Source organism: Anolis carolinensis, chromosome 3 (genome assembly GCF_035594765.1).
Source record: "Anolis carolinensis isolate JA03-04 chromosome 3, rAnoCar3.1.pri, whole genome shotgun sequence".
NCBI classification, from domain to species: Eukaryota; Metazoa; Chordata; class Lepidosauria; order Squamata; family Dactyloidae; genus Anolis; species Anolis carolinensis.
Genome location: NC_085843.1, coordinates 96416686 through 96442753, shown reverse-complemented (window position 1 = coordinate 96442753; position 26068 = coordinate 96416686). Strand labels below are relative to the sequence as shown.

Genomic DNA, 26068 nt, shown 5'->3' with positions numbered 1-26068 from the left:
GAGTTTTATATATTTTTGTTTCCAGGTCAAACAATGCAATACTGTGTTTCACTGCATAACAGTTGCACAACCCCACTTTTGGGGTGGAAGGGGATACGACTATTATACAGTGAATTTTGTTTTGCAGCTATGGGGCTGCACCTGTGTGAGAGGATTGCAAGGCATCCTTTGGCTGGTGCAGCAGAGGGAAGCCCTATAGCTCTCACAATTTCATCGGTCCGTCCACCTGCCCCTTGGAGCTACAGGGGCTTTCCTCGGCTGGAAGCCCCATAACTCCAAGGAGTAGGCACATGGTCAGGGTGTGTGTGACTATTATGTGAAGAATGAAATACCAAAACTAGGACCTCAAAGGGGGTGTGTGGCTATTATGTGATGACAATTATTATGTGATGAAATATGATACTTTCATAGAAATCATAGAGTTGGAAGAGACCTCAAAGGCCATCCAGTCTAGCCCTCTGCCATGCAGGAACACACAATCAAAGCATTTCCACACCTTTTTTGTTATATTTTAATGTTTTACTCAAAAGCATTCTTAGGCTGATTTTTCACACTGCACCATTGTGCTAAATTTTAATAAATAGTTGAAGCAAATACAGAAATAAAAATAAGAGTGGGGAAAAAGAAAGATGGGTGTTAATTAAAAAATTAACACAACTGTAAAAAACAGCACATTTGGTAGGTTTTTTCTCCTGATGTAGAAATGAAATACCTTTGCCTATCATATACTTTTAATGCATACAAGCTTTTTGAAATAACTGGAAGTAGCTTCACTTGAAGTTAGGATACAGGTTGCCATATTTGTCCCATCAGCTTGCTATACATCAGCAAGTATTAAAAAGCAGAACCTAATTCACAGATCAAATATGTTTTTCATGATCTCATAGATTTACTACTTAGTTTATGTTTCCTGCTACAAACATTCAAGTTCCAAAGGTGCTGCTTGTCTCTAAAGGTATTATTTGTAGCATCTAGAAATATCAGGATTATTTGTGGCTGTTAAATCAAAAATGAAGCATCCTTCTTATACTTCATTTCTTCTCAGGTCTCTATACCTTTTGTTGGTTCAGAAAGGAAAGTAGTGGGTTGTGGGAGCATGTTTAATGTATTTCATACTTTGATCTCAAGATGCTGATTTTTTTTTTTTAAAAAAAGAATGTGCTTTCTAAAATTAATGCCCAAAGCTCCAGCATTTGTGGAAATGATAGTGTTCTGCAGCATTGGCCCTGACTTCCTGTTGTGTGTGTGTGTGTGTGTATGTATATGTATATTTCTAAAACTAAGCAGCTATCTGACTAGCCACAAAGACATATTACAAAACTAAAACAAATGCAAAGACACCAACCTAACACATACTTACATCAACATATCCATACTAAATACACAACTGCAGAGACAATTGTACAAACCTCACACTCAATGCCTGTTGATTTTTACCCCATACTATTATTGTTATGATTGAGCCTCATGGCTCTGCTACTGGCAGACGTGGGTGTAAGACTCCTCGAGAGTCAGATACTCTCGAGGAGCGAGAAAGAAAGAGGCTGCGAGATATCTTTGCAGAACCATCTGACGAAGAGTCTTTTGAGGGGTTTACGGAGAGAATGGAGGAAGAGCTGGTTAGCTCGGAAGAGGATGAGATGGATTGGACTCGGGTAAGGGAGGAATTGGGTGCCACTGGCAATGATGGGATGGAAGATGATTGGGGACCTTCAGGACTAGACCCATGGACAAGCTGGAGGGATGGGACAGGATCCACAGCTGGGGATGCTGTGGGGCGTAGTCAGAGGTGTTCCAGTTCTGATGAGGAAAGTGATGAGGAAACGCCCGGGTTAAGGAGAACAGCTGATAGTGATGAGGACTTGTAACTGGCATAAAATGGGGTTTGGGAGCAATAGCAAATTGCGTTGGGCAAGGTAATCTGGAGAAACGCTTGGGATCTGTGTGGGACGTTTTCCTGAAGACGGGTGTGTTTCGTGTGCTGATTACGTAAGTTGTTTTGGAATTTGGGTTCAGACGGCGGGAGGAATTGTGTGGGCTTTTGTTTGTGCAACCTCTGCTTAATCTCAATAGCTTTGACCTTCCGTCGTCTTCTTGACGGACGCCATCTGCTGCTCTGGATTTACGGACTGAACTGACTACGGGCTCGGATTCTCCTACCTGGACTTGGTGAACTACAAACGTCTGCTTCTGCCTATCGACCTTCGGAAAGAACTGGGACTACGCTACTGCTTCAATCCTCGGCTGTTGTGTTTGTATTGGGAATTTGCCTGCTGTGTGGAGGAGTGACTTCTAAGTTACTCAAAACATAGTGCTGGCAGCAGAGAGGCATCTGCTGCCAATTAGTTACATTCTTTTGAACTCTTTGTTCCCCAGCTTCTGTTTTGTTTATTCCCAGGCTGAAGCAAGCTGTTTTGATTTTACCCGGATTAAACTCCGGTTTAATCCGGTTTATCTTTTGAACGTTTTTTTCTTGCCCCTTTTTGCTTTTTAAGGCTAATGTTGCCTAGCCCTTGTCTTTTACGGGCATTTTGAGTTCTGTAAATCCAATAAACTCTGTTATCTTTGATCTTGTGGCGTTCTGTCCTTGACAGATTGCCCAACGCCCATAAAAAAGTTTTACTGCAGTAATAAATCTCGTCAAGAAGACGATGGATGAGTTAAAGGCTAGATTTGAGCAATTACAAATGGCCTTTAATGCTACTCAAGTAGCTCATTCTGTTAAAGGACATGTTTTGACCCCTGAACGCTTTGACGGATCCAGGTGCAAACTGCCAACTTTTTTGGCACAAGTTGAGCTTTATTTTTCCCAGCTCAGTGCTCAAGCTTACCCTACGGACACTAGCAAGGTGGCATTTATTTTGAGTTTGTTGACTGGTCCCGCAGGACAATGGGCCACCAATTTGATTTTGGGAAATGACCCAGTCAAGGACAATTTGAATAATTTCAAGAAGCTACTAACTGACACTTTTGGGGATCCCCTCCGTACGGAGAATGCTGGGTGGGCTCTGTATCGGCTGAAACAGGGAAAGGGGACTGTTTTGGATTACTTAAATAAGTTTAATTTGTACCGTCACCAGCTGGACTGGGGGGAAAATGCATTCATGCTTTTGTTTACTGCTGGTTTAAGTGATTATCTCCAGGACGAATTGGCACGCTTGGAGCCGGCCGAAAATTGGGATGCCTTAGTAGCTAAAGTGCTGCGTTTGGACGCCAGGTTCGAGTCCCGTAAGCACTCGAAAGCAATGTGTGCGCCACCTATGCATGTAACCAAGGCACCTGTGGTAATGGGGGAAGAGCCTATGGAGCTTGGGGTCTTTAAAAAGCTGTCTACAGAAGAAAAGAACCGTAGGAGGCAGCTGGGGTTGTGTTTGTACTGTGGGAATGCTGGGCATTTTGCCAAAAACTGTAATGTGAAACCTTCCCAGCTTTCGGGAAAAGGCCAGCCCTAGTGCGACGTGAGTCCAACGCATTAGGGCTTTTAAAGCAGTCAACTGAGGGGAAGAAGCATGTTTTCGTACCCATTACGTTATCTGTTGGGGGAAAGGAACTTGTTTCTACTTTGGCACTGCTGGACTCAGGGGCTACGGTCTCTTACGTGGATATTGAGTTTGCTAGGAAGCATGGCATTCCTATAGTGCACAAGGCATGCGACGTGTGGGTGGAAGGAGCGGATGGGAGACTGCTGGAGACTGGGGTGGTTAACCATGAGACCTCAGCAGTAATGTGGGAAGTACAGGGAGTAACGGGAACGTTTGTGTGGGATATTACGAGCTTGCCCAGATACGATGTGATCCTGGGGATGGATTGGCTAGCTGTAGTAAATCCACAAGTAGACTGGGTGACGCGTAAGCTGACCTTAAAGAGGCAGGAATGTTGTACTCTGAACACTACTCAGCCTGATATGGAGGGAGTGCCTGCTGAGTATGGGGAGTTCTCTGATGTATTCTGTAAAAAGGAAGCGGACAAGTTACCGCCGCACAGGCCGTATGATTGCGCCATTAAACTAGCGGAAGGTGCGAGATTGCCAGCAGGAAGGCTGTACGCCTTGACTGTACCGGAAAGGCAAGCTTTACGTGAGTTCCTAGATGAGGTGCGGAAGGTGCGAGATTGCCAGCAGGAAGGCTGTACGCCTTGACTGTACCGGAAAGGCAAGCTTTACGTGAGTTCCTAGATGAGAATTTAGCCAAGGGGTTTATTCGCCCATCTAGCTCTCCAACTGCGGCGCCGGTATTCTTTGTTGCCAAAAAGACTGGGGATCTCAGGTTGGTTTGCGACTATCGGATCCTTAACAAATACACCATTCGGGATAGGTACCCGCTACCTTTAATCTCGGAACTACTATCAAGGGTGCAAGGGGCTAAGGTCTTTACCAAGCTTGACCTGCGGGGGGCGTATAACTTAATCAGAATACGGGAAGGTGATGAATGGAAGACGGCATTTAACACGTGTTTCGGATGCCACGAGTTCCGAGTCATGCCTTTTGGGCTTTGCAATGCGCCTGCGGTCTTCCAGAGGTTCATAAACGATGTGTTTAGGGACCTAATTGACCAATTTGTGGTGATCTATTTGGATGATATCTTGATTTTTTCTAAGGACGAGAAAGAACATCGTCAGCATGTCAAGCAGGTTCTGCACCGTCTGCGGGCTAATGGGCTCTTCGCCAAGGCTTCCAAGTGCGTCTTTCATGTGCCTGAAGTGGAGTTCCTAGGTCATGTAGTTTCAGGTAGGGAACTTAAAATGGACCCACATAAGGTTGACGCAGTCAACTCATGGCAGGAGCTCAAGAATAAGAAGGATGTGCAAAGGTTTTTAGGATTCGCTAATTACTACCGGGAGTTTATCCCGAATTTTGCCAAGCTCACGGTGCCTTTGACGCAGCTCCTGCGTAAGAAACAGCCATTTGTGTGGGGGCGGGAAGCTCACGATGCGTTTTTGCAACTAAAGTCTAGCTTTCAGTCAGACAACATACTAACACATCCTGATGTAGACAAACCGTTCGTGGTAGAAGCGGACGCTTCTAGCTACGCGTTGGGGGCTGTATTGTCTCAAAGAGATTCCTCAGGGACCTTGCGTCCCTGTGGATTTTACTCGCGGCAACTAACACCATTTGAGCAGAACTATACCATATGGGAGAAGGAGTTATTGGCGATTAAGGTGGCGTTTGAGGTGTGGCGGCACTGGCTAGAAGGGGCGTGGCACCGAATCGTGGTCAGGTCTGATCACAAGAATTTGGAGCATTTGCAAACAGCTAAAAAGTTAAACCAGCGTCAAATCCGATGGGCTTTGTTTTTCTCCAGGTTTAACTTCAAAGTGCAATTCGTGGAAGGGAAGGCAAACTTGCGGGCCGATGCCTTGTCCCGCAAGCCGGAGTTTAAGACCAATGAGCAGGTAGTATGTCAGACCATCTTGCCTACTGCCTCTCTGTGTGTTGTAGAAAATGAGCTCGGGTTACATGACCAGATCATTGAGGCTCAGAGAGAAGATGTGTGGACTCAGGAACAACTCATGCTGTTGTCAGCAGGTAACCGTACAATACTGCCTCACCTGCAAGATCAAAACGGAGTATTGGTACGCAGGGGGCAGGTCTATGTACCAGTGGGGGCCCTCAGGTTGGAGGTGATTAGAGCCCACCATGACGAACCCATGGCTGGGCACTTTGGCAGATTCAAGACCGTGCAGCTCATCACCAGGAGCTACTGGTGGCCGAAGATGCGGCAAGACATTCTGCGCTTTTGTGACAGCTGCGCTGTTTGCCAGCAGAGTAAAACGCCTGTTGGGCGCCCTAGAGGGTTGTTGTCGTCTCTACCTGTTCCTGAGAGGCCATGGCAAATCATTTCCATGGATTTCATTTCGGATTTGCCTAAGTCTGGGGGTTATACTTGTATTTGGGTGGTGGTGGATTTATTTAGCAAACTGGCTCATTTTATTCCTTGTTCGACCATTCCGGCGGCCCCTACGTTGGCGTTATTGTTTACTAAGCACATCTATCGTTTGCACGGAGCTCCTGAGGTGATTATTTCGGATAGGGCTCCACAATTTGTGTCACGCTTTTGGAAACACTTCCATGAGTGCTTAGGTACCAAGTTAAACGTCTCTTCAGCGTTTCATCCGCAAACGGATGGCCAGTCGGAACGGGTTAATGGGCTCTTAGAGCAATATTTACGTTGTTTTTGTTTAGATCAACCCACTGCTTGGGTGAAATGGCTACCGGTGGCGGAGTTCGCTTACAACAATGCGGTGCACACGTCTAGTCAGCATACGCCATTTGAACTGACTTATGGTTTTCACCCACGGGGAGGTGTGGCGCCGTCGACCAATGCGGTCTCCTCTGACCCTGTGTACCGCTCCTCGGAAATGGCTGCGTTGCATGATGTTGCCCGTCGCTTATTGTTGGAAGCTAAGGCAACGCAAAAGACTCAGGCCGACCGTCGCAGGCAGGCAGGGGAGGAGTTGGAAGAAGGGGATTTGGTGTGGTTGTCTTCCAAGCACATTAAACAGGCTGGGGGAAAGTTTGCGCCTCGGTATTTGGGTCCCTTTCCTATAGTTAAAAAGATTTCTTCCGTTGCGTTTCGTTTGCGTTTACCGTCTAGTTTAAAGGTCCATCCAGTTTTCCATCGTTCGCTGTTAAAATTAGATACCTCCAGTCGTCGTGGTGCTATAGCGGAGGATATCACTGCCACCTCTCCGCCTTCGGGGGAGGAGGCCTTTGTGAGAGGGGATAGTGTTATGATTGAGCCTCATGGCTCTGCTACTGGCAGACGTGGGCGTAAGACTCCTCGAGAGTCAGATACTCTCGAGGAGCGAGAAAGAAAGAGGCTGCGAGATATCTTTGCAGAACCATCTGACGAAGAGTCTTTTGAGGGGTTTACGGAGAGAATGGAGGAAGAGCTGGTTAGCTCGGAAGAGGATGAGATGGATTGGACTCGGGTAAGGGAGGAATTGGGTGCCACTGGCAATGATGGGATGGAAGATGATTGGGGACCTTCAGGACTAGACCCATGGACAAGCTGGAGGGATGGGACGGGATCCACAGCTGGGGATGCTGTGGGGCGTAGTCAGAGGTGTTCCAGTTCTGATGAGGAAAGTGATGAGGAAACGCCCGGGTTAAGGAGAACAGCTGATAGTGATGAGGACTTGTAACTGGCATAAAATGGGGTTTGGGAGCAATAGCAAATTGCGTTGGGCAAGGTAATCTGGACAAACGCTTGGGATCTGCGTGGGACGTTTTCCTGAAGACGGGTGTGTTTCGTGTGCTGATTACGTAAGTTGTTTTGGAATTTGGGTTCAGACGGCGGGAGGAATTGTGTGGGCTTTTGTTTGTGCAACCTCTGCTTAATCTCAATAGCTTTGACCTTCCGTCGTCTTCTTGACGGACGCCATCTGCTGCTCTGGATTTACGGACTGAACTGACTACGGGCTCGGATTCTCCTACCTGGACTTGGTGAACTACAAACGTCTGCTTCTGCCTATCGACCTTCGGAAAGAACTGGGACTACGCTACTGCTTCAATCCTCGGCTGTTGTGTTTGTATTGGGAATTTGCCTGCTGTGTGGAGGAGTGACTTCTAAGTTACTCAAAACATAGTGCTGGCAGCAGAGAGGCATCTGCTGCCAATTAGTTACATTCTTTTGAACTCTTTGTTCCCCAGCTTCTGTTTTGTTTATTCCCAGGCTGAAGCAAGCTGTTTTGATTTTACCCGGATTAAACTCCGGTTTAATCCGGTTTATCTTTTGAACGTTTTTTCTTGCCCCTTTTTGCTTTTTAAGGCTAATGTTGCCTAGCCCTTGTCTTTTACGGGCATTTTGAGTTCGGTAAATCCAATAACCTCTGTTATCTTTGATCTTGTGGCGTTCTGTCCTTGACAATTATGCTCTTTAGGTAATACTATATAACTACACTTCTATTTTAATAACATTCCTATAATTCATAAATCCATTGGTATCCCCCCCATTGTTAATTTCATCTGCCAGTACGTACATGATGTATTTACCTTGCTGACTTGGGGGGATTCTAGGAATAATTATCCAAAACATAAAATTCCCAGGTTTTGATTAAGAGCATTCTCTTTTGTGAAATTGTTCCCAGACTGCTGTTCAACAGGATACAGGAAGTCATGATTTTGCTGTCTTCTGTCTTTGGAAACAGGTGCCTGGTGTAAATCTTCCCATCAGTCAGCTGTCCTATTTCTTCACAGCCATCCTCATCAGTGGTGTCATACATGAAGTTGGCCATGGGGTGGCAGCTATCCGGTAATACAGTCCACTTTCCCCTGTGTTTCATGACCGTAAAGTTTACTCAAAGCTTTTCTTGTTCACTAGTAGTTAAAACACATACAGTTTATGAATTTAGAGAAATAGTTTTCCAAAAAATGAATTAAAGGAACTGAGGTGACAGAGAATCAACATTTCTTTTTTTCTCTCTTGTATCACTTGTTACTTTGGAGTACCGAGTACCTCGATGTTGCTGGCTCATTGATCAAGCTGGCAGTGTTTAAATATCAGCCTGCTGAGCTCCATATATCTGGAGTTTGTTTCTAAAAGGCACCAAATAAAAATAAAAAATGAGTTATAGGAAGCAGCATATCGTTGGTTAGGAATAAAATATTATGTGTAAATCAAAACTATCAAATGTATCAAAGAAGTTCAGTACAAGGCTTGGAAGACTGCATTTTATAGCAAAAGAATATATATCCTCAGCATGTTTTTCTGATTCCGGTTAAATTTGTTCAGATGGATTTTGTACCTTTTGAAAACAAACTCTACATATATTTTCTTTCATGTTGTACAAACTCAGCTCTGTTTATCCTTTTCTGCATTTCTGCATAGGCTGTGTAGGTATTCTCAGAGAGTCAAGTAGAAGGAGCTGCCTTTCCAAAAGACCCAGTGACTTGTGCTTCTAAGAGGCTGTAATGGTGCTTATAGAGGTGCTTATTCATTTTTGTTTAGATTAAATTTGGAAAGCTGCAGAGGAATTGATAGCATCCGGATCCCTCTTTTTCTTATCTCCCTGAAGCACTTGTGAAAAGTTGTAAGAGCAAGTCTGTCGTGTAGTTGCACTGCTAGGCCCTGAGGCTTTGTGTGTGGCTTTTCCCCCTGTTTCATTTTCTTCGGTCAGGAGGCAAAGTGACCAAGCAGAGTGCCATTATATGAGTTCTAGGGTCAAGCAGGAGAAGGCATTGAGCTCTGCAGAGCAATTTTTGAGGATCATTGTTTACTGACTGGGAGCATGGGTAGCAAAACCAGTAGATGAGGCTCTGAAGAAAGACAGATCTGTCTCTGTGATCCTCTTCTGTCAGCCTTTATCAATCTGATATTGATCATAGAGCTAGCTTGGTCATATTCTCCCATCATATCTCTTAAGTCTCTCTGGTTAGTTAATGATGAGTTTACAAATCATTATTTTGATCCTTAAACACCAATTATGTTTTTGAGTGATGAACATCACATCTTATTTTAACTTATTATTGGTCATGTTTAGTAGGTTCATGCAAGAATTTTAATTGAGGAGACTACATATTACTTAGTAAATTAATGTAACAAAATCATATAAACAATGTAGTTATCTTTGCATCTTAATACTGATCTGTAAGCTAAACCGTTACATTTTCCGAAAAAGATACATTGACAAAATTCAAAAACAGAGTTGAGTAATATCTTTATGAGGATTTTCAAATAATATTAAGGTGTGCTTTATGTTTCCAAAAATACATATGTTTCTTACAACTTATTTGCTTTCCCCTTCAAGTTGCCACTTTTGCTGCTGGATGTGGGTTTGCAGAGACACAGAAGTCAGGAAGTCTCTGGTTTGAATCCCACCTCTATGATAGTCAAGCCACTGTTTCTCACTTTCCCATTTCTCACACTTAAAATGGAGAGAATAGGAAAGTTGACTGTGCTGCAGGGCTGTTTTAAAGGACTACAGCTAGGTAGTGCACATGAATTGCTTTGTTAGCAAAACTGTTGTTTTATATTTGGTCTTCTTTTAACTGTATGTTTTAAAACTGTTTTTCATTTTATTGATAATTTAGGTGTACTTTTAACTTTTATACGTTATAATTTTTAGAACTGTATCTGTTTTAACTTTATTAGTTGCCTTTATTTCTAGACTAGAAAAAGGAAGAATAACACCACCGCCAGTAATACAATACAATACAATACAATACAATACAATACAATTTGCTATGCAATTTTTTTCTTGCCTCAAGCTGAAATGAATTTGTTCTCAGTGAAGCCACTGTTAGTATTTATTTTGGTATAGTAATGTGCAGCGTATTCAGAGTCAAATTGCTCTTTCACTCAAATTTCTTTTTCAGTTTTTGAAAAATGTAATCTGATGTTGCAAAAAAAACCAAAAAACTTTCTTTTCTTTTCTTTTCTTTCAGCGAACAGGTTCGGTTCAATGGCTTTGGAATTTTTATATTTATTGTTTATCCTGGGGCATTTGTTGATCTCTTCACCACCCACTTGCAACTAATTTCTCCAGTCCAGCAGCTTAGAATATTTTGTGCAGGTAAATGTACTCTTATGGCTATGTTGCATCTTAATTTGTGTTACTTGTTATTTTGATCATTTGAGTGTTGAAGATGGAATATGATAGCACAAAGACTAATTAACCTAGAAAACATTCCTACACTATTGTTGCTGTATTTCTAATGAAAGGGTGGGTGGCAAACCTTTTTCCATACAGATGTTCTGTCTGATCATGCAAAACTGCTCCGACCATCACAGCAAACAGTGAAGGACTGTGGGAGTAATCCCAAACATATGCAATACTGAAGGTTACCCACTCCGGTTGCTAAGATGTCAAATGAGCTATATAATGTTGCAGCTAGTTCCAAACCCTTTGGCAAAAAGAACCTCAAGTGGAAAATGAGTTTTTAATGCTGGAATCCTATTCAGCAACTTCAAGATTGCAAACTGGATCTAAGATTTGTAACTGCTGCGGAGTCACATTTAGTCATGAATGGTTGAGTTTGACACCAAAAGCCTAACTTTTTAGCCTGACAGCAAGCCAACTGAAGGTTTTTAAAGTGTTGAAGATCAGGTCACTGGGGAATGATGTCAGTTGGTCAAATCATTATCATTAGCAAGTTCCATAAAATATGGTCTGTAATTGAAATATCAAAATTGTATTGCTGGTGAACAGTGCCTATGCTGTTAATTTCTCTGCTGTTAACTACATTGTAACACTATGAGAATAGTAATACCACCAATGAGCAAGAGAATTATTGTGCAATGCAATCTGTTTTGCTAATTGCGAGAGAACATTAAAGCCAAAATTGTATGTTGGAATGGATTCAAATGGAAAATGAAATAGTTTAGTCACCCATTTAATTTGAGCCCTTGTCATGAATATTGTCCTTGTGGAGGATTACTGCTCTGGCTGAATTTGTATGGCAGTTTTGTTTTAAGACAGATGTCATTTAAAACACTTTTAAGGAGAGAGAATTTCTGTATTATTGTTAGAGCAGTTAGTAATGGAAATGAAGATGAATCCTTAACTACGCAGTTAAAAACATTCTAGTTTGTTGATTTTCATCATGGCAATTCTAATCCCTGCTATGTCCCAAGACATTAGTTGTGACTAATTTAGGAAGAGGATGACAAATATAGTTATAGAAAATATCTTTATGCTTACTTTTTGCTCCTCCAATAACTTGTGAACACAAATGAGATATTTTTTTTCAAAGCAGGTAAAACATTATATGAAAAAGAATGGCAATAGATTCTTGTAGTTTTAAAGAAAGATGTATTTATACATAACAAGTTAGAAATCTGTAGAAGTTTAATTTATTGGGAATAAACCAGGACAAGGCAGCATGTTAGTTCCACATTGCCTGATTACGCATGTTCTAAGTAAGGCCCCTTCCACACAGCAGTATAAAATCCACACTGAACCGGATGGGTTATATGGCAGTGTAGACTCAGATAACCCAGTTCAAAACAGACATTGTGGATTGTCTGCCTTGATATTCTGGGTTACATGGCTGAGTAGAAAGACCCTAAGAGAAGTGAATGAACTACAGATTTCTTGTACAGGGGTGGTGTATTTCTCTGACAAACCAGATAAATAAATCTAGAACAAGCAATTGTTATGGAAGAACAAATGCCACCGAACTCTGCCTTGTGTGTGAATTTAATCTGTGTGTTAACTTTGCCTCTGAGCCTAGGGAAAAAAACTGGAACATTGGATTTCTCTCCCCTGATTTTTTAATTGCAACATTTTGTAAAATTATGCTTTCAAGAGTAAATTACTTAAAAAACTGACATTCATTCAAAGCATGTGCCTTAAAATGTGTTATTTTGCTACAGCAATTAAGCATACATGGGAACTAGCCTCATTGAAATCAATAATAGATACAAATAATGTTTCGCACCAAATGTATAACTGTTTTTGAGGGTTTAGAGTGGTTTTACCTATATGTTAAGAAATATTTTCACATTAACAACTACATTGTAAGGTGGGTTAATATTGTTGAAGGTGTGGCTGAGGCAAGAGAGGAGCTACTAATTTTTTCACTTCACACCATTGGTTATAATCATTCAGAAGGACTTAGTTTCCAAATACAGTAGAGTCTCACTTATCCAACATAAACGGGCTGGCAGAACGTTGGATAAGTGAATATGTTGGATAATAAGGAGGGATTAAGGAAAAGCCTATTAAACATCAAATTAGGTTATGATTTTACAAATTAAGCACCAAAACATCATGTTATACAACAAATTTGACAGAAAATATAGTTCAATATGCAGTAATGCTATGTAGTAATTACGAATTTAACACCAAAATATCACGATGTTTTGAAAACATTGATTACAAAAAAATGTGTTGGATAATCCAGAACATTGGATAAGTGAGTGTTGGATGAGACTCTACTGTAAATGTGAATAGGATCTTATTACCTACGTATGTTGTTCTGTTTGATTTCCTCTAAAGAAATACAACGTTGAAGAGTCTATATAATTATCCTCATTGTTCATTTTGTTCGTAAATACTCTGCTGTCATGTGAGTCATATGCTCCCTCTTTGATGATAAATGAGATAGCTTTGTTTGTTCAGACTTTAGTCTTGCTGCTCAAAATACTTAATTGCTTTGGTGAACCAAATCTATTGGTGAAGTGTGATTTATTTGTACTTTATTTATTTGATTTATACCCTGTCTTTCTCTCATATGGAATACTAATGTTACATATACCTGGAAGAACTCTCAAGCATACCCTTAATTACTGTTGAAGTGTTAATCTTTGAGACTTTAACTTTATTTATCCTACATCCTAAAGCAGAACATACCTGAATTTCTTCTTTTACTTAACAGCCTGTTACTCGAGTAAAATTAGGCCAATCATAATATGTTGAGTGTAGTCTGGTGATCCTTGCAGATAACTGTTAATGTTTGTTTTTTTGTCTTTCAGGAGTTTGGCATAACTTCGTGCTTGGAGTTGCAGGCCTTGTGGTTCTCTTCTTACTGCCAGCTATTCTTTTTCCATTGTATTACACTAATGCAGGGGCTCTTGTCACTGAAGTCGCAGAGGTAAAGGTCATGAGTAACTCATTATTTGGAAAGAGTAATGACAAGTGTGTAATCTCCCAAGTGAAATTACTAGTTTTGCATTAATCATACCATTGATGTGATGAAAGGAACTCATAAGAGTCAAGCTGTCCTGCTTGTCGTATGCTGCATATATTATTCAGCTGATGCCTGCCTTTAATCCTGTGTATAGCCCTAATTAGGATTGATGCTTTAATCTGTAAAACAATATAAAATTAGGGATTTAGAGAGGAAATATATAATTATCAATCATAATTATAATATTGAGCCCTGAAGCAAAATATGTAAGTTTTTTCCTTCTTTACTGTGAATTTGTCACTACAAGTAACATTAGATAAATCGAAATGTATTCTCTTTAATTTTCTGTATCTTCTGAATAATGGATCAGAAACCAAAATATCCTTACACAATTGGAATAAAAAGCCAGAAAGTTTCCTAATAGTTATAGTTACCAGGAAATTCAGAAGAGACTGCAAGATATTTAATTATCAGTACAATACTTTAGAAAAGCTGATTGTCTTGTTCTGCCAGACAAGCGGGACAATGGCTAGGTCTATTGCCTAGGGCTTTGGTGATGATTGGGACCCAAATGGATATGCTACCACTAGAGAGGCCTTTTCACATGCCATGCTCAACCATAGTTTATTTCTGTGTGTGCACATCATGCTGTTAAACCAAATTTTAGTCCTCCAGGGACTTCAGCTCCCAGAAGCCTCAGCTGCTTTGGTTAATGATAAGAGAGTCTGGGAGTTGAAGTCCTAAACACCTGGAAGACCAGAATTTGGGAAACATTGGGTTAAACTGTGGTTTAACATTCCCTGTGAATTTGGCCTGTTTAATATTCATTAGAGAGTGCATGTGAATTTCTCAGCTAATATTTTATTTTAGGACTCTCCTGCTAATGGGCCCAGAGGCCTTTTTGTTGGTGACCTTGTGACTAGTCTGCAAGACTGCCCAGTTAATAGTGTGGAGGACTGGAATTCCTGCCTGGGAAAGATCTCTGTGAAGCCACAGACAGGCTATTGCATAAAGACATCAGTACTACAACAGCTGAGCTACCCATCTAGAGGTAAAGATATGTCTGCATTTAGATATATTCTAAATATTACATTAATTTATCCTTTAAATGAGTGGAAGCCAGCATGTGGTAGTGAGCTGAGCTTTTGACTATAATTCTAGATACCGGGATTTCAATTACCATTCGTCCATGAAACTCACTGGGTGACATTGGAAAAGTCACACTCTTTCAGCTTCAGAGGAAGGCAAGGTCAAACCTTTAAACAAATCTTGCCAAGAAAACACTGTGATAGGGTCATCGTACATTGGAAAAACTTAGAGACATGTGGTAGCAACAGATTTTTTAAAAAACACTTGTGTTTTTAAAGATAGCAAAACACCATCTTAAGAGGCATTCCTCCTCCTCAGAATATGACATCCCTCTTCTGAATGATGTTTGATGTTCTGCGTGCATGAACTATTTTTTTAACAAACAGAAAATTTGCTCACCCTGATGCAAATGTCTTCTGATGCTAAAGGCAGAAGTAAGGCAAAGTAAATTGGACAGGACCAAATCTAGTTCTTTTTGATTTGGACATATTATTGCTGAGTATGCAAAGGAGAGCTTGGTTCTGTGTGACTCAATATAATAGTTTCTCACCCTTCAAAGTAGAGCTCACTTCCAAGCAACAGCTTTCTGCCCTTGAAATAACCTTTTATTTTATGGTCCATGTGAAGGATTTCTGCAGACAATATCCAGCCATTGAGCCAGAATTGACCTATCACTGATCTAAAACCATTATAAGAAATCTCAAGAGAGGGCGAGCAGGCTTATTTTGATCATGATTGTTCATTTTCTGTACAGTCAGTAGATTATTTAAAGTACTGTAGCAGAACTTTAATCTTCATGCTGACATCTGAAAGAGCAGGGGTGCTTGTCCATTGAGAGGGATGCATTTCCTCATGTACTGCTTAGCAAGTAAAGCTTTCAAGCTGTGTAAGAATACTGTGATCTTTTCAAACTGTTTCAAAGCTTCTTAAACTGCAATATTTGGGGGAGCTTTCTTACCCTTCATGCCTGCCAAGACAGAGTCAACGATGGCAACAGTGATGGAGAAATCAGGCATGTTGTGGTGGCACAGCAGTCTTTAGGATGTCTCAGAGGTTCAACTCATAACATCAGGCCATGAAGCCCAGTTTCTAATTTTTTATATTGTATAAAATAACATCCCACTAATTGTTAGCTATTTGTGATATCCAGCAGAGGAGGTGGGAATGTGCCCAAAAGTAGGTGCCAGACACTTCAAAGTGTAAAGAAATGGTTCACAGAAATAAACAGAAAACTGTAGCAACATTTTTGAGAAGTTCCACAGAGAAGTAAACAGAAAAATGTAGCATTTTTTTTTTTGCTGTAGATATTTTCAACAGAAAGTGACCTAGAAATTTAATGTATATCAAGGCGGGCATGAGATATGGTGCTATTGCCCTCGTGTCCTCTAAAAAAAAAAGGAATTAATTTTTTTTTGGAGGATATGGCCCTCCAAGATCATCTGGAGTCCAGAGTATATTCCTGCCCTGGATCTAAATCATTGACTGATTTCTGACACATGGATAGCCCATTGGGAAGTAAGTTGGTATCCTTTCAGACACATACATACAAACACCGCATGGCAGACCCCTATCTGACTTCAAAAAGAAAAAGAAAAGAAAGCATTTTCACCTCCTCCTGCCCTGTCCCTAACCCCATAAGAGAGGAGGAAGAACACTGTGGCATTATCTGTCTCCCAGACCATTTCCAAAAAGGATGGGTAGGAGGGGGCTGCAGCATCAGTACCCATATTCCAGAGAAGAAGCAATGCCATCTCCTGCAGAGAGAGGCGACATAACTGTAGCACCTTCATCATGTTAGAGTGGCTACACTAGAGTGCTAGCTATTTTAGGACATAGTTGGTCTTATAATGCTGTGAAGATGTGGGGACATTGCAGTTGCATCCTGCTCTTTTTTTGAGTGCCACTGACATCACTGTTTGACATCAAATGCACTCTGATGTCATTTTTATCAACACACATACAAATAACAAGAAATTGATTTCTTTTAAGGAATAACATCCTAAAATCCGATGCCAAGAAAGGCATAATGTGTTCTATTTTAAATTGGTTTAGTGGTATCTAGTGCATAATCATCCATGGCCATCTGCCAAGGATACTTTGTGCTTTTCCTGCATGGCCCTTTTGGCCTCTTTTGAGATTCTTGCCAGTCAGTTTAATATTCAAAGTAAACTATATGTACTTCTGTGTCAAAACACATTTACACAAGTATACAGGAGAGATAGTTTTGTCATGCTAGCTTTCTGGTTATATTAAGCTATCCTTTTTTGAGGCACAGTGGGGGGCAACTGTTGTGAGTTTCTTATTTCATTTCTTTTTTTACTTCTAGAATTACAAATCCAGGATTCTGTGATCTCTAGAAATTTAATCTTAAATTTTATTTCTTCCCAGGTTTTAAAAGACTTGATGGCACCATTGAATGTTGTAACAACAACAGTCTCACAGATGTCTGCTTTTCATACATCAATAATCTGAATAGTCACCAGGTAGGTGATTGATACCATCAGCAGAACAGAGTTAAACAGCACAACTGGGCATGTTTATCTTATACTATAGTCTATATTTTTCTTAGTTTTTCCTTTAAAAAATATTATGATTTTGACAGAGCACGGTCTGTGCACTTGAGAAATTGGGGGGCAGGGAGAGTTAAATGAAAACAGGCATGAGAACAATTGTTCAGGGCCATGCTTTTAGTCAAGGGATGTCTCCCAGCCATTGCAACCACCCTCTCAATCACTTTATTTGTTCTGATTGACTATCTCTACATTTTAAATTGACCAGACAGCGCAGAGATGTGCCAATAAACAAGATTCCAGTAGCAGATGGAAGGCAAAGCTAAACTGCTTAGTCTGGCTTTTTAATCAAGATGATAATAATAATAATAATAATAATAATAATAATAATAATAATAATAATAATAATAACTTTATTTTTATACCCCGCCTCTATCTCCCCGGAGGGGACTCAGTGCGGCTTACATGGGGCCAAGCCCGAATAAAAACAGTAGCAGTATAAAACACAGCAATAGACAACAACTTGCACAATAAAAAATAAATAAATTAAACATTAGCCAATAAAAAACAAGAACTAATAAAAACATGGAATAAAACTGAGAGATTGTAAAAGTAGACTGGGTAAGGTGCACCATATAAATATTGTAAACACAAGGTGACTGATAAAGTGCTGCAAATTCTGGAAGTGCAAATTGGGATGGGAATAGACCCTGTGTCTATATCGAGTTGACAAAGGTAAAAGGTGCAACCGGTACAAGAATGGTCACAGATACAGATTGCTTCTGGATTAGCAATCTTTATCTAAAGGCTTGAGTAAAGAGCCAGGTTTTCAAGCTCTTTCTGAATGCTACCAGGGTGGGGGCTTGCCTGATTTCCCTGGGGAGCGAGTTCCAGAGCCGAGGGGCCACCACGGAGAAGGCCCTCTCTCTCGTCCCCACCAACCGTGCTTGTGACGGAGGTGGGAGCGAGAGGAGGGCCTCCCCCGACGAACGAAGAGATCGTGCAGGTTCGTAGGGGGAGAGGCGATCACTAAGGTAGGAGGGTCCCAAACCGTTCAGGGCTTTGTAGGTGATCACTTGCACCTTGAATTGGGTCCGGAAGGTGAACGGCAGCCAGTGGAGCTCCTTAAGCAGGAGGGTTGACCGCTCCCTATAATTTGCTCCAGTTAGAAGCAAGGCTGCCGAACGTTGAACTAGTTGGAGTTTCCGGGCCGTCTTCAAGGGCAGCCCCACGTAGAGTGCATTGCAATAGTCCAGTCTAGAGGTAACTAAGGCATGGACCACCGTGGCCAGATCAGACTTCATGAGGTAAGGTCGCAGTTGGCGCACAAGTTTTAATTGTGCAAAGGCCCTCCTGGCCACGGCCGACACCTGAGCATCAAGCGTCAGTGCTGAGTCCAGGAGGACCCCCAAACTGCGGACCTGCGCCTTCAGGGGGAGTGCGACCCCGTCAAGCACAGGTAGCCACCCAATACCCCGATCGGACATACGACTGACCTGGAGGACCTCTGTCTTGTCGGGATTAAGCTTCAGCTTATTCGCCCTCATCCAGCCCATCACAGCTGCCAAGCACTGGTTCAGTATCTGGGGGGCTTCCTTGGAGTTTGGTGGAAAGGAGTAGTAGAGTTGAGTGTCATCTGCGTAGAGATGGCACCGAACTCCAAAACTCCAGATGACCTCTCCCAGCGGTTTCATGTAGATGTTAAAAAGCATGGGGGACAGAATGGAACCTTGCGGGACCCCACAGGTCAAAGGCCAGGGGTCCGAGCAGGTGTCCCCCAGCTTCACCAACTGGGAACGGCCCTCCAGGAAGGACTGAAGCCACGACAGATCCATGCCCCCAAGGCCCATCCCGGAGAGCCGTCCCAGAAGGATACCATGGTCGATGGTATCGAAAGCCGCTGAGATGTCCAAGAGAACCAGCAGGGTCACACTCCCCCTGTCCAGCTCCCTGCGGAGGTCATCCACCAAGGCGACCAAAGCCGTCTCAGTACTGTGACCAGGTCTAAAGCCAGACTGCGATGGGTCCAGAAAATCGGTGTCATCCAGGAAACCCTGGAGCTGCGAGGCAACCACCCGCTCCAGGACCTTGCCCAAGAAAGGGAGGTTCGAGATTAGTCTGTAGTTGTTTAGAATGGCCGAATCAAGGGAGGCCTTCTTCAATATAGGCCTCACTATGGCCTGTTTGAGGACAGATGGAAATTTGCCTTGATCCAAAGAGGCATTAATTATCATCACAAACCACTCTACCAACCCTCCTCTGGCCGATTTAATTAGCCACGAGGGGCAAGGGTCTGCAGAGCAAGTGGTCACTCTCACCGCCCCAAGGATCCTGTCCACGTCATCCGGGCGAACAAGCTGAAACGAATCCCACAAGTTCGAACAGACAGGTGCCTCAGTTACCTCTTTTGGCATTGCAACAAAACTAGCATCCAAGTCGAAGCGAATCTGAGCGACTTTGTCTGCAAAGTGGTGCACTGAGTTGCCGAGTCTTCGGGTGCCCCTCCCCCCTCAGGAGGGTGAAGGAGCTCCCCGACGACCCGAAACAACTCCGATGGTCTGTTAGTTGCAGACGCTATGCGGGCAGTCGTGAAGGTCTTCCTGGCTGCCCGCAAAGCCGCGGAGTAGGCCCTAATAGCGGCTCTAGCCCGTGCTCGGTCAGAAACGCTACAAGTTTTCCGCCAGTGGCACTCTAGTCCCCTCCTCGAGCGCTTCATCACTGCCAGCTCCTCCGTGAACCAGGGAGCCGAAGTGACTCTTCGCAATGAGAGGGGACGTTCGGGGGCGATCATGTCAATTGCCCTGGACATCTCGCTATTGTAGCGATCTACCAAGGCATCGACAGGATCGTCAGCCTCCATGACAGGAAGATCCCCAAGAGACCTCAAGAATCCATCTGGATCCATCAGTCTCCTGGGGCGGACCATCTTAATGGGTCCACCACCCCTGCGGAGGTTTGAGGTCACAGTGAGTCTTAAACTGATCAGGTGGTGATCGGACCATGACAACGGAAGAATATTTTGCTCTTCCACTCCGACCTCACCATCTGCCGCAACGAAAACCAGGTCAAGTGTGTGTCCAGCTTGAAGATACTAAAAACTTTCCATCCCTGAGCAATAAAGTCAATTAAATGTTCTGCCTTTACCCATTTAATAATGTACAAATAGATTAACTTGACTGATTTAGAAATGTTCTAGGTGGCACTGAACTCTTAACTTCCAGCTCTTCTTTCAGTTTCAAGAGTTTTATGCTTTAGGATTACTTAATCCATATAATGATTAGACTTCACCCATATGACAAGTATAGCATCACATTTCACAATGTCACAGCACTTTCATTTCATTGTGTCAAGCATAATGTTATTACCTGCCTTTGTAACAGACCCTATGAGTTCTACCCCTCTTGATATCTTGGCTGTGTCCTTAGTAAAACAGGTAAACTCTAGTTTGAAGTTTGCAAGAAAAATACTGGTATAACTTTTTGTAACGCTCATGACATTTTGTGCTGTTCATCTTCCAAACGATATGACAGGCAGTGTCCACTAAATTTGAACAAAAAATGAGAGAGAGTATAGCAATAATTTTATTACATTTACTGCCCAAGTTCTTTGGAAAGCTTTCTTTTTAGGGATGCCATACAAATATTGTTAATAAATATAATTACTGCTAATAAATGTTCTTGGGAGATGTATGTCAAAAATACATGTTCACAAGTGTCCATTCAACATTAGCTTTATAATAATGAATTGTCTTGTGTGAGATTGCTGTATCTGTACAACTGCCATTTTCCTTTTAAAAAATGAACGCAAACAATATTGCTATGCATGTCTGATATTCAGCATGAGAAACACTGGAGACAATTCTGTTTGTATTTTTTTCATTGGGGCCGGTTCTATAGTGGACAATAAATGTTCATGTATAGTTTATCTGGAGTCATTAAAGGCTGGTGTTCATTAATGAACCATACTCTGTTGTACCTTTTTTGTTGTCCATCTATCCATCCATCTAACTAGCTAGCTAGCATCTGTCTAAGCAGCATCAACACATTAATTGTCAGAATAGCAATACAGGCAAATTTTTATACTGTATTAGGTTAGGATGGCATATAGGGTGCCTTCTGTTAATACAGTGAATTGTCATCTGTAACATGAGTACAAAATAATATTGCAGTGTGCTGGAATTGGAGGCGGGATGACTTAAGAGAGCACATTTTGTTCAAAATGAGAGGTGTGATGGAACATTCAGTCTTGAGGGTTCAAAGTTGAAAGCAATAATATTTTTAAAAAATAGTTTGTAAAGGGATTTTGTAAATGTCTGTGGTTCTGTTGACACTGATATCCTCTGGACTGATGTCAAGGAAAGAGGAATATATTATAAAAACAGACAAATAATCTTTCTGTTTATTGTCGAAAGCTTTTATGGCTGGAATCACTGGGTTGCTGTGAGTCTTTTGGTTTGTAGGGCCATGTTCCAGAAGCTTTCTCTCCTGACGTTTTACCACATCTGTGGCAGGCATTCTCAGAGGTTGTCAGGATACATCACAACCTCTGAGGATGCTTGCCACAAATGTGGGCGAAAAGTCATGAGAGAAAGCTTCTGGAACATGGCCATACAGCCCAAAAGACTCACAGCAACCCAATCTTTCTATTTTGCCTATGGACTCAATAGTTTCTAGGCGCAACATCTAATAGCTACGTTATTTATCTAAGTTAAGGCATCACTTTTCCTTTTGATAAATACATTCTTTATAAGGCCTTTACATTTGCAAAATATTAAAGACAAGCTGCTGCCAATCCAGACAAGACCGCTAGTACACCTAAGATTTTAAGCCCTGTAGCCATAGACCTTTGCTTTCAATCCAGCTCTAGTAAACAAGAAAGATGCTTTGGATTTCTCCTGTTCAAAGTCCAAAACGCAAATCTTATGCAAATCTATAAACTTAAATGGTAGTTCTGCAATTGTGTTCCTTCATGTGGGAAAAGCTTGGGAGAAATTCACCTTTAAAATAATACAGCCTGACGTATACATGTAAAAGAAATTTGAGACAGGAAAGGGATGACAACAATAACATTAAGAGAATTCAGAACGGGCCGGTAGTCAGTTTAACTTAAGTAGCTATGTCTTGACTCCTTGCGTGTCCAGTGCACATAGGGAATTCCAGAGAGGATGGCTTGGGAAAAAATATCGTGGACTCCAGTTGGTTACTATTAAGATGAAACTAGAAGGAAGAGTGGGCTCTTACTTTGGTGTGAATTTGAGTTTGCAAACAGGGAGTTTAGCTTTTGCTAGAAACTGAAGGTGCCTCCTGAAACACCACATGGCAGTACATTGTGGAATATGCATCCTGAGAAACCGTGCAGCAATCTATGCCTCAACATGCTTAGCCATGACCATGCCATCTTTTAGTAAAGGGTTTTGTTTTGTAGCTGTACCTCTCAATACAATATGGAACTGTAGTAACCATATTGTCAAGATGCCGGTTGAAGAAGTCTGACTTAGAGCAAAGAATGGGATGGGGCTATCAGGTTGGCATAAAAATGTAACTTTTTAAATTTTCATATAGCATTGGTATGTTTTGAATGTTAATGGTTGAACTCAATATTTATTTTAAAATGTGTGCCCAGTATGCTTGCCTGCCAGCCCGGAAAGCTATCGAGGCCAGTCAACTTTGCCGAACTGATGTGGATTGCCAGAAGGATTTTGTCCCAAGTTTGTGTGTAACACCTTCTTTGGAAAATCAAACCAGGTTCATTCGGGTGAAACATCCCCCTCAGGTTGATATGTTGTTTGTTGGACACCCACTGCATCTTCAATATACAGGTAGGCTTGATTTAAAAAAAAACACATATGTAAGCAATTAGTGGGATAAAGTATTCGCAAGTTGTAAATTTAGCTTTTCCTTAATGCAAATTCTTTATTTGTAATGGAAGCACAGGTTGAGTATCCCTTATCTAAAAATCCGAAATTGTGGTTGAGATAGTGACTTCCCTGCATTCTGATGGTTCAATTTACATAAACTTTGTTTAATGCCCAAACTGTTTAAAAATGCCTTTTATATATATAAAAGTCAAAGTTTGCATATATGTTTGTCTGTCTGTGCCACAAAACCTCCTACATGGTTAGATGGTTTGAGACTAGAGATGTGTGCGATATGTTTCATTCATGTTTCTGTTTCATATCATCCATTTGGATGGCACAAAACAGAAAGACCCCCCAACAAAACAAAAACTGCCTTGAAATGAAAGGCAGGCGAGAGCCGATATCGGCTCCAAGCCTGCCTTTCGGATCGATCAGCTGTAGACCCTGCAAGGCCTGGGTGTGTAGGCCCAAAGCCTGTACCCGTAGGCCCAAAGCTCCCGGGCCTACGGGTGCAGGCTTTGGGCCTATGCACCCAGGCCTCACAGGGCCTACAGACGATTGCTGAGTAAGGAGTGATCCTTATTCAGCAATCGTCCTTAGGTCCTGCAAGGCATGGCTAGGCACGGCCCAAAGCCTGCACCCGTAGGCCCGGGCATCAGAGCCTATGGGTGCAGGCTTTGGGCCTACGTGCACAGGCCTGGCGGGGGGGGGGGGGAGGTTGGTGGTGGCTGGGTCGTGCTGCGCCTCCCCCCCCCCCCCCCCCCCAAAAGCCCATCTCTATTTGGGACAAAACTTGACACACATCCCCATCAATATCCAACATAAAATAATTGAGGGTTTTTAACTAAAAGAACCACAAAAAACCAACTAAAAAGCAGATTGTCTGTGGATAGGTGAAGGATTGGCTGTTGCTAAGTGAAGTGGCCATCTGTAATACCACTGGGAAAGTGATATGGCTTTTGCAATGTGATATGTATGGGATGGAGGGAGGGAAGGAGGCAGGAAGGGAGGAAAAAAGGAAAGGAGAGAGAGAGAGAGAGAGAGAAGAAAGGAAAGAAAGAAGAGGAAGGGAGCGGTAGAAAAAAGGGGGGAGAAATTGAGATAATTTAAGGGAAAATATATGAGTAAAGGGAAAGAAAGGAAGACAAAGAACGGGAAGAAAGAAGGGATGAAAGAAGGAAAGAGAGAGAAAGAGAAGGAAGGAAGGAAAGATCAAACGAACAACGAAAAGAAGGAAAGAGAAAAAGAAAGGAAGGTGTATGAGGGGAAAAGGGGGGAAGGTGTATGAGTGAAAACAAAGGAAGAAGAAATGAAAGAAAGGAAAAAGAGAGGGAGAAGGTGGATGTGGAAAATGGAGGAAGGAAAGTGCCTATCATTGCTAGAGTGTTGTCATGGAGACATTGTGGCATAGTTTTTCTGAAAGCTGGAGAAGGGAGAAAGTAGGTGGGCAGCAGTTGTGTATAAAATTACCTTAATTCTATGTATGTAAGGCACACAAATGTGTTTAGACTTGGGTCCTATCTCCATCTCATGGATATGCAGCTATTTCAAAAATCCCTGAAATCAAAAATACTGTTCTCAAACACTGAAGGACAGGGGATATTCTGCAGTTTGCTCTTCTCCACACTCACATGTCAGGGACTCTACTTTGTAGCCCCATTTCTTAAGGTTAGCTCTGCATCTTGTGGTGCCAGAGCACAGCCTGCTCAGCGCCTTCCAAGTTGCCCAACCTTCTGTGTGCCCAGGGGGGAGTTTCTCATCTGGTGAACTACTAAGTAATCACAGCATATCATGTTTTCAGATCACACAGTGCTTACCGTTATAACTATTGCTGAGTTACTGTAGAGAGATGTTTTAATAGTAATTAATTCCTGGCTAATGGTATGGAGAACAGAGCCATAGTAATATTTGCCATAAACAAATGATAAGAAACAAGCTGAATTGGAATGTCCTTCACATTCACACAAGCCTGTGAAATCATTTTTTGTTTCAGTGAGCCTCAGCAGTTTTGTACCTCGACACAATTTTCTCAGTGTGGACCTGCCTGTGGTTGTGGAAACGTTTTGCAAGTATCCTTTGATATTTGTCTGATCTTGTACATGCAGAAAAGGTATTAAGAGAATTGGTAATGACAAGAGGATTTTAAAAGATCACAACAACTGACTTAAAAATCAGTCTGATCTTGTTTAAGTTGTGTATTCTACCTTTGTTGGAAGCCAAGGTCAAAACTTTCTGTTTTAAGCACCACTACTTATTTTAGATGGTGGTGTTAAACATTTCTTTTTGAGAGGGAGGAAAATCCTGCAGTTCTTGTGTACTGTTGACTCTCTCCCAAGCTGTTCAACAAATCACTCTTACTGCTAAAGCAGACTCCTCTCTAGCATTGTCTGAATAGTTAGTGTATGTAAAAATATTACTAAAGGCCAGTCCTTACATAAAGACTATTGTTAAAGCCCAGCCCTTGACCATAAAGACAGGCTCCCAATCACTGCCAAATTTAGCACCCTCCACTGTGTATAAACTACACATAACTTCTGGCTGATATGCCATTCACTGGCCGACTCTGCTGTTGGACAGGATGAAACTGCAGCTTTAGGCAGCAGATTATGAGTGCCATGAAAGGCCAACAAATTGTGGCTATTCAATTTACCATATTACGGTAGTCATACTGACAGAGAAGATGTTCTGTCTCATTTGCCAAATTTATTTGTCTGACTTTAAGTACTGTGGCTTTGACCTGGGTGGATGAGGGTGACATTTATTTCTCAGCCTCAGGCAGTGAAATGTCTTGGCTAAACCTTGCCCAATCATCTGCTTTAATGCATTTTGGAAATAAGCACAGTTCTTAAGAGGAGTTTCCAGTGTTAACTGGAATGAGGTATATCAGTGGTTACAAATAACACAGTGATCCCTTGTAGTTTTAATAAGCATAACTGTAATATGGCTTTGAAAAAGATCTAGTCAGGCCTTTAAGGTTTTGATTTGATAGTTACCATACCCAAATTAAAAATACACCCTGTTTTCTATGCTAGATAGTTGTAT

At 41.9% G+C, this 26068-nt stretch overlaps 1 protein-coding gene and 1 long non-coding RNA gene across 3 annotated transcripts in view; both read left to right on the top strand.

The window, feature by feature from the left end:
- mbtps2 (membrane bound transcription factor peptidase, site 2) overlaps positions 1-26068 on the top strand; it is a 36665-nt gene that overhangs the window by 5847 nt on the left and 4750 nt on the right. For both annotated transcript variants that reach the window (XM_003218837.4, XM_062977224.1), the window contains exons 4-10: positions 8149-8252; positions 10385-10512; positions 13416-13534; positions 14441-14621; positions 17048-17142; positions 22792-22987; positions 25020-25095. In XM_003218837.4, coding sequence (XP_003218885.1) covers positions 8149-8252; positions 10385-10512; positions 13416-13534; positions 14441-14621; positions 17048-17142; positions 22792-22987; positions 25020-25095 — 899 coding nt within the window. The remainder of the gene's footprint in view (positions 1-8148; positions 8253-10384; positions 10513-13415; positions 13535-14440; positions 14622-17047; positions 17143-22791; positions 22988-25019; positions 25096-26068) is intronic.
- Positions 5-2569, top strand: LOC134298005 (uncharacterized). The gene is made up of 2 exons (XR_010004969.1): positions 5-1989; positions 2074-2569. It is a non-coding gene; the product is annotated as an uncharacterized LOC134298005 (long non-coding RNA).